The sequence below is a fragment of the Pipistrellus kuhlii genome, unplaced genomic scaffold (genome assembly GCF_014108245.1).
Source record: "Pipistrellus kuhlii isolate mPipKuh1 unplaced genomic scaffold, mPipKuh1.p scaffold_m20_p_5, whole genome shotgun sequence".
In the NCBI taxonomy this organism is placed as follows: domain Eukaryota; kingdom Metazoa; phylum Chordata; class Mammalia; order Chiroptera; family Vespertilionidae; genus Pipistrellus; species Pipistrellus kuhlii.
The window spans coordinates 36,603,357-36,612,562 of NW_023425551.1; the positions used below are offsets into that span (position 1 = coordinate 36,603,357).

A 9,206-nucleotide genomic window follows, 5' to 3' on the forward strand; every position below is an offset into this window, starting at 1 on the left:
TTCAAATTTTATAAGCCATCTGTGTCAGAAAATCTCATTCATGCTACAAAAGAATGACCTGGTTGGTGTTGGTGTTATTTCTTAGGAAATGGAGCTCAGGTGTGAAGGGCCCACGTGCGGGCGACCCTGGCTTCATCGAGTGCCTTCCTGAGCTGATTCACGCCTGTGGAGGGAAGGAGCGGGTGTTCAGCTCCATGATAGAAAACGAGCTGCCGGCCCCAAAAATGAAGCAGGTAAGGCCTTCCATGTTTTAAAGATCCTTTACTCTGGGAATTTATGCCAGGAGTTTTTTAACTTAGAGCATCAGTTATTGGAGTCAGCCTCACCTGGGTTTAAATCCTGTCCACCATTTACCAGCCATGATTAGGAATGTGAAACAACATACCTGTCTCATGAAGTTCTTGTGAAAATTAAGCAGCATGTTTTTATGTAAACTGCTTCATGCAGTTCTTGATATAGAATAGGAGCTCAATAATGACATCAGAAATATGACAGTATCAGTAATTAGAAGGAGCAATGGCATTATCAGGGGTTGTTTCAGCAGCTGGCAGAGCAAAGTCTGAGACAGCTTGTCCTTCACGAAGCTGTGTGACCCAGGCGCACCCCTCACCCCTTCAGCAGAGTCTCTCTTCCTTTATGCTTGACTACATTTTCATGCCGTTGCCTCAGTTACTCTTTTATGCCCCCACGCTCATTTTAATCACTTTAGTGTGACTAGATTCTAAAGTATTCCTTCAAATAAACTCCTCATTTGTATACCATATAACTTTAGATCTGTGTTGTAAAAAACAATGTAAGTCATCTCTCCAAACCGTCTTTGGAAAGGCTAAAAATATGAATGAATGATGCCAGAAATATTTGGCATATCTAGACCTTTAAGTCTTAAGCAGTTTTACCCTAAATATGTCAAAGTAAGCATTCTGGATTTGTAACATAATTAACACACTGACTTGTAAATGCAGGTATTAAAATAAAGAAATTTCTAAACAATGTCATTTTTCCCCCCAGTAGAACTGATTTTTGAATAAGACTTGGAAAAAGTGTAACAGGCATTAAAGTCTGATTGTTCAATTTCTGTTGAACCCAAAATTGGCACCAAAAACTATTTAAATATTCATGATAAGTTCTTACCTTCCTAACTAAATTACCATCAAAATTATGAATAAAAACAATGTATTTAAATCAAAACAAGTCTTCCATTAGCAACAAAGATTTCTAACAAAGCATACATAGATTTTAAGCCAAGTTTTAGATGTGATAAAAAATTAGAACATTGTTTTAATTAGATCAGGGAGAACTCAGAAGTAAACTTACTTAATTTATTTGCATAAATTGCCATTCTGTTATCTTTAAAACCAAATGCAAATTGGCTCAGTCTGATATGATGATGGTTATTTGGCTCAAAAGTGCTTCAATATGCAGAGCAATCTGGTGTTGGCTCTGCAGTGAGGCGATCCCAGGTAACATACAAATCCTGAATTATTCCAGAAATTAGTATGTTTAAAGCATCAATTTAAGTGCTAATTGCAGTAGTAATGAGAAAAGGCAGGACGACTGTGAGATTTGCATCTCCCATCCCATCAGTATGCCTGAAACGGCTGCTGACTGGCAGCGGATTTGGCTGCTAATTAAATAATTGTATGCATGGCAGTGCTCCTGCCTGATTCAATAGATGAAGATTAATCCTCAGATAAATATGTTTGGCTGGTATTGAAATGTCTTAGCAGTTTCTGTAAAAAATAGCTCATGTTTTATATACATATGTGCATGTGTGTGTACACACGCATACACACACAACAGATATCTCTGTACACACTGAGGGTGAAAAATAATAATAAGTGCTATACAAAGAACACCTATGTATAAAAAGTCAGATCCAACTTCTGTAAAGTAAAATCCCAATGTGTTGCTAATAATTGAAAACATATATTGGTAACTAACTTAATAGTACATTAAACAAGAAATATGTTATGTGTGTTGTCTCACAAATTTGAAAGCTTTGTAGAAATTGTGTATCAAAGTGTCTCCTTGGTCACTTTCCAGTCTGGCCAGTGTCAGTGAGCATCAAGTGGCACATGCAGCTTCTAGGTTCTGAATTACTGGTTCCATCAGGGGAGAGGCCATCATTTGTTACCTGGAAGCACAGTGTAAACAATTCTGTGGCTTGACTATTTAAATGTCTATTCCAGACATAATTTCAGAATCACATGACGAGTTACAGGATTGGTTTAGATTGAAAATTTGCATTGGGTTTACTTTTTCTTTTTTTTCTTTTTTTTAATTCCTAAGGGGTAGTTTGACTTATCAGGGCTATTTTATTTCAATTAGGTGTGCTCAGCATCACTAAAGTCTTAACAAACAGGAAATCAAAGCTTATAAGCAAATCTGTGGTATATGTTAACGAAATAAAAAGAAAATCAAAATTAAAGTATTCACGTACTTTTAAAAACTAACTTAGATAGGAACTGATAAAACAGCCATTATATTGAGAAGTTTTCTCCACTGATAGTGCCACATAATTGTAATTAATAGGAAAAGTTGACAATTATCTGAGGACATCAAGTTTATTTTGTTACTTCCTCCTTTCTGGAGACTTAGAAATTCACTCATTCATTCATTCTCTCTATGATGATGAACAGTTACTATTTGCATACCGATTTCTCACAAATATCATTCAATTTACTCCCTTAGTATGTGTCATTTTAATCTGTATTCTCCCATCCAAGTACTAACCAGGCCCGACCCTGCTTAGCTTCCGAGATCAGACGAGATCGGGTGCATTCAGGATGGTATGGCCGTAGACTTAATCTGAATTCTCAATATAATGCATATATATATTCCTAGAAGGAACCCTGAACTGATAAGGTCCAAGGTCCCTTATGACATACATACATACAGAAAAGTTTTTCTTTCAGAATAAATTTAGAGTACGGGCCAAAAAAATCCCATTTTGTACAATAAGTGATCAATGGATGTTGCTGACTGACTGACATCAACAATTGCATCACATTTTTTGGTTACTTTTCTATCCCCAAGCAGTGCTCTCTACCTTAGAAGTCACGTAAATGTTAGAATGGATGTTTCTCTACAACAAACCACAAACCAACTCAATGATAAACATTTTCAAACTTATTTTTAGTATAGTCAGTAGTCACTCAGTATCTAGGGGGGATTGATAATAATGTGGTCACAAGTTTAGATAATGATTAATTTTTTTTAGTTGATTTTAAGAGGACTTTAAACTACAAAGATTAAAAGCACACTATTTTTGAACACAGTAAGTACAAGAAAAACTGGAAAATCTGAACACAAGCTATGGAGTGTGTCAGTGTTGATTAATCCTGGTATTAATATTGTACTTTAGTTTTGGGAAATGCTACCATTGGAGGGGAAAGTAGACAAATGTTACATAGGTTCTCACTGAACTGACTCCGAACTTAATCAAATTAACATCCTTTATTTTATATATATATCCCCCCCTCCCCTCCAGGCATGGAATTTCTTATCTCACTTACCAGTGATAGATGTTGCCCTAAGTGTCAAAGGCTGGTGGGATGATTCCAAAGGACATAGTGAACTTTCTATCACTACTATGACTTCAGACAAGCGAAATGACAACAGATGGATCAGATTGCATGCTGATCAGGAGTATGTGCTTCAAGTCAGCCTGCAGAGAGCCCATGTTGGGTTCCACAAGGTATAGTGTTTGGTTTCCATTCTCAAATGCTTCACACACCAGACACCAGCGTGCGCCACCCCACATATCTTTTACCTTACTAATGCGTCCGTGTCATTCATGAATCCCTCTTTCTCAACTGGCCTCACTCAGTTCTCCTCATGTGCCAGTGTTCAACCCCAGAATATCGACCTTACATGATAGTATGTTGCCTGGGGTACTGTTCTCAAAACATGGCCCATAGACACCGTCCAACAGAATCTCCGGAGTGCCTTCAGAGTGCAGATTCGTTGGCCCTCCTCCAGACTGTTGGCATCAGCAGCTCAGGAGGAGGGATCTCAAAATCTGGACTTCTGCCCATCATCCCAGATGACTCTTTAAGGACATTGAAGTTTGCAAAGCACTGCCCTGGAAGCACTTCGTTCTTTGGGAACCACGCAGGGCTGGATGCAGGTGACAGCAAAGCTTTACCACCTAGCTCCATGGATTGGAATAAGACACTAAGCTTTTCTGTGCCTCAGTTGCCACATCTGCCTCTTCCTCCCTTAAATGCATAGGAGAGGGCTTTGTCAGTGATCATGCAGGCCAGAGATGTACAGTATCTTTATTTGTAATTACTGCACTCTTTTCTGTTACCTGTGACCATCAAAATTAATCATTAGGTCCTCTGAGACTATTAGTGCATCGCATGTGGCCGGATTGGGTTTTGAAATAACCATGATAATTGAAATAAAAAATTTGCCTTCACTTGAGCCAAGTAGAGTCCGGGGGGCTCTCCTGTGCCTGGAATAAGCCCACAGGCGTGAGGCTGTAGTGCTTCAGGACTGTCTTCTGTTCTCACACGTAGCCTGGTGAGAAACGTTCTCCTGTTACACCTTCCCTGCAATAATGTGCCTTCAAGTCCCACCTTGTTTGATTTCTAATTCTTAAAATCTGTCCCTGTGAGTATGAACTGTTTGACCTCTGGCATTTCAGAGGCTTTAATATGAGAATGTCTAGATGAGATAGTAGATCCCAACTTACAAAAAAAATAATAATCATACAGGTAAAACCATGGGAAAAAACCTATGACTTTTTTTTTACCTTAATATTGCTACTTAAAAATTAGATTCAATCATGCCAAAATAAACCCTTTTAATTTTGTTTGTAAGTGCTGGAAAAATACATTATTCTTCATGCTCTCTTTTAAAATGCCTTGAGTAAAACATGTCCCTCCAGAATCTTGAATAAAGCCTGATTGGGAGCATGTCATTATTAATGCATGTCTTTATTAGCACTTTTTATGCCATGACATCATTGTTTTACAGATACACTAGCATAATCATGTATTTTGTAATCTCAATCTAAAATCAAATGCTGTCAATATGGTGATATCTAATCTTGGATAATGGTGATTAATATATCTTACAAATTGCTTGGCTTATGATTTTCCTTCCTTGGAGAAAGTACTTTTTAATATTCTATTAGAATGTGTTTTTATTGTATAATATGTGAATATTAGTCTTGGATGCTGTAGTGCTTATTTTTTTGAAGTCTAGAATCTAATCTTGATTGCCTTTTTCAGTTTCTTGTGAATACGTCTTTGGAAGATTTGGTTAACCTGGTTTTATCTCAATTTGTTCATCTTCAAATTGGATATTAATATTATTTATGAGAATTTACTAAATTAGTGTCAAGATACAGGGCTTTCTGTTCTAACTGAGCCAAAATATTGTGGTGATTATAGCCACAAAGCAGTATTTTGAGGATCTTGAAAAAAAGATAAGTGATAGCATATCCAAAACACTGAACCAGAAAATTAAAAACATCCCAGATAGATAGACTGAAATGTATGTATTTATGGCCTTTTAATCACAACCAAGTGGTATAGAAAGTCCAGAAATTATTAATGCTTTATCTTTTTCTTGCTGGGTTACAGGGAAAGCAAGACAACCACGCAGTTGCCCCTCGGTTTCCCAAATCAAAAGATGAAGGATGGTTTTTGATATTAGGAGAAGTGGATAAGAGAGAACTTATTGCTTTGAAAAGAGTAGGGTATGTTCGGAATCATCATGTCGCTTCCATCTCCTTTTATACCCCAGAAGCACCAGGAAGGTAAGCAGAACCTTACCACCACCAAAACTCTGAAAGAATGGAATATGACTGTGATTGGCAAGGGGGTTTAATATCTTTGTTCTGTTTTTCTATTTTAGGTATATCTACACCCTGTATTTCATGAGCGACTGCTACCTTGGCCTAGACCAGCAGTATGACATTCATCTCAACATCACACCAGCGAGCATTTCTGCACAGGTCAACGAGGAGATCTCTGATGCCTTGACCGACCTGACGGTGAAGTAACCTGACCCCAGCAGTTATTTGAAAGAAGTGGTTAAGGAGTCTGGCTGTTCAGTCACCTAGACAGAGTCGAATTACTTGATGATTGCCTTGATGGAATCAACTTCTGACCTCAGGACACCCAGGAAATTGACAGTGGTTGCAGTCATTTTCAACACAAGTTAACTGCGGTGGCCTTTTTAACAAATGTTGCCTTTTATAATGTCGTCTTCATGGAATTTCTTATATATAAAATCAATACTCCTGTAGGAGAATCAATTTATGTATATTGCGATTATTATATAGGAATTATCAAATTTTACATTGCACAGTGTACTGTTTACAAGAATATTAGCTTCTTCTTTTTTTTCTAAGGAAAACTACACTGAGATGTGACAGAGTTAGAATTTGTTGTGACAGATTTCTAACCAAGCAGCTTAAAGTATGTGAGATACCTGTATGGTGGCACATAATGTGTCTCGTTAACAAACTTTGTACTTCGCCACATGCAAAAATAATTTCCTGAACTTCTTATAGTAATAAATGTTAATAATATATGAGGTAAAATCATATTACAGAGCTCAATGATGAAAACAGAATATACTGACCTTAGAAAATGTAGATACTGTGGAAATAAAATATTTAGATGGCCACTTGAAAACAAGCTGACTCAGTTATTCTTCCTGCTTTTTCTCCATCATATTACTTACTCTTCTATTCTTATTCCCTTCCGTATCAAAACTTCACTTCCACTTTTTTTCCCGATATGTTTACTTATACAAGGAGAGAAGTGTAGTGCGATTTATGTTGTATCGCATACAGACCACTCTTTGACATTACCTTCTTCAGGATGGCTCCGAGGCAAACAGAAAATTTTCAACCCCTACAAGTAGGTTTTCACCTGTAGTAAGGAAATATTAAAAGGCTTTCTGAAACCAGAACATATTGCTTGTGTTTGAGAGAGAGAGAGAGAGAGAGAGAGAAGAGAGAGAGAGAGAGAGAGAAGAAGAAGGAGGAGGAGGAGGAGGAGAAGGAGAGGGTGGGGGAGTGGGAGTGGGAAGAAAGGGAAATGGGAGGGGGAAGGAAGAGAAAAAGAGAAATAAGTAGTGTGTGGGTACCAGGCATTTACTTCCCAGAATTAAAGCTAAGTAACTCATGAACACACCAAGGTCATGAGGTGTCTGCAGTTCACTTCATGTAAAGAGGTCTTCCTGGTTTTTCTTTGGCAGTTTATTTCCTAATTAAAACTCATACCTTAGCCACTTACTTCTCCAGTCCATACAGGAACCTGAGGAGAAACAATTTCGTAGTCTTCATGTTTATCAGTGCCAATCCTTTTAGAGAGCAGGTAGGTTTGGGGAACTGGAAGATCTGTTTTGCCAGACGTGACACAGGGCCTGTTACCAATAAGAAAGAATTTCTGTTATGTCCATTTCTGAAAGGAAAAATGTGACTAGTTAAAATTAATCCTAAGTCAAAAGCAATTAGTTCACAACAAGCTGCAGAAGGCACTGGTAAGGCAAGGTACACTTGCATGAAAATGTTTACCTTATAACAATAAGTGACCAATGCTATTTGCATTACTTCAAAATTCTAATGTAAAGTGTACCTTATAACAGGACAGGTGCCAACATAATCAGACTAATTCCATATTCCTGTTCAAATTCCTCTGGAGTTTGTCAACTCTGTTAGAAGTTCCAATTAGATATGTATTCCAAGTACCGTGTTGAGTAGTTTGATACCCACCTGAATCAGAGACATGACCTGCCCTCAAACAAGGCAGCCTGGTGATGAAATAAAATGTAGCTAACTATAATAAAGTAATTGTAGCAGTGAATTATTACCCAGAAAAATAACTTAGGGATATCTAGGCAGCTAGAATTGTGGAGGCAGAGATGAAAGAAGAGAATTCCAGGTAGAACAGTAACAAGCTGTGAGTAGACCCCAGCCTAAGGTGTCCAGTTAGTTTGCATTTTCAGACATGAAAAGGAGTGACAGGTGAGAAGGATAGAAAAGTCTGTGACATGACCTTGAATTAGAGGGTAAGGACTGCAAATCTCATGTGTATGCAATGGAATTCTTTGGCAAGGCCCCAGAGAAGATTATGACAAATTCTGAGTAGGATGGGGAATCAGTGGAGACATGAAATAGTCTCTCTTGTAGAGATCCCAAGTACTCTGAGACACCAAAACGGGCTACTTACCCAACCTTCTTATGTCAACGTAGGAAGAGAGACTTAAGATCATAGGTAGTTTTGTTATGGTGACAGCATTATTTATGGGAAAGAATGAAATATGCTTATATATCAATGTATCCTGGGTATTACTAGTATTTTAAAACTTCCAATTATCAAAACTTTCTTAGCCTGAGATTCTGGATCCCTGTGTTCTTTCACCAGAACCCTGTCTTTTTTGCATCACCGCTACTAACTATTTACAGTGAAAGGATCCTCCAACAGGAACTACATATGATTGAATAATATGAACTGATAATAAATTTGGGCCTTCTCTCTTTAAAAAATAACCCAAAATGGGTAGGCAAAAATTACTTCACGAGCCAGCTTCTTTAAAAGAATAACCTGAATTGGCTTTTTAAAAATTATTGGGGTGACATTGGTTAATGAAACCATACAGTTTTCAAGTGTACAGTTCTGTAACACATCATCTGCATAACGTATTGTGCTCTCACCACCCAAAGTCAAGTCCCTATCTACCAGCATTTATCCCACCTTTGCCCTCTTCCACCTCCCCTTTTCATACTGTTGTCTATGTCTGCCTTTTTTTTTTCTTTTTGCTTAATCCCTCACCATTTTTTTAAACCAACTCTTTTTTTATATATATATATATATTTTATTGATTTTTCACAGAGAGGAATGGAGAGAGATACAGAGAGGAAGGGAGAGAGAAACATCACATCGACCAGCTGCCTCTTGCACACCCCCTACCGGGGATGTGCCCGCAACCAAGGAACATGCCCTTGATGGGAATCAAACCCGGGACCTTTCAGTCCGCAGGCCCAATGCTCTACCACTGAGCCAAACCAGTTTCGGCGATCCCTCACCATTTTCACTGAACCACATCAACCCCCCTCCTCTCTGACAGCTGCCAGTCTGTTTATGAATCTCTTTTTGTTTGAAAGTTAATTTTGTTCATTAGATTTCCCCATATACGTGAAGTCATAGGGTATTTTGTCTTTCTCTGACTAGCTTATTTCA

At 37.9% G+C, this 9,206-nt stretch overlaps 1 protein-coding gene across 13 annotated transcripts in view; it reads left to right on the top strand.

Moving 5' to 3' along the window:
* The window catches only part of ASCC3 (activating signal cointegrator 1 complex subunit 3), a 217,716-nt gene extending 211,071 nt beyond the window's left edge, over positions 1-6,645 (top strand). For 12 of the 13 annotated variants that reach the window (XM_036413368.2, XM_045573227.1, XM_045573228.1 and 9 more), the window contains 4 exons: positions 86-233; positions 3,491-3,697; positions 5,595-5,770; positions 5,869-6,645. In XM_036413368.2, the coding sequence (XP_036269261.1) occupies positions 86-233; positions 3,491-3,697; positions 5,595-5,770; positions 5,869-6,016 (679 nt within the window). In that variant the 3' untranslated portion in view covers positions 6,017-6,645. Of the gene's footprint in view, positions 1-85; positions 234-3,490; positions 3,698-5,594; positions 5,771-5,868 lie in introns of those variants that run through there. The other variant, XM_045573232.1, reaches the window with a different exon arrangement.
* The last annotated feature ends 2,561 nt before the right edge of the window (positions 6,646-9,206 follow it).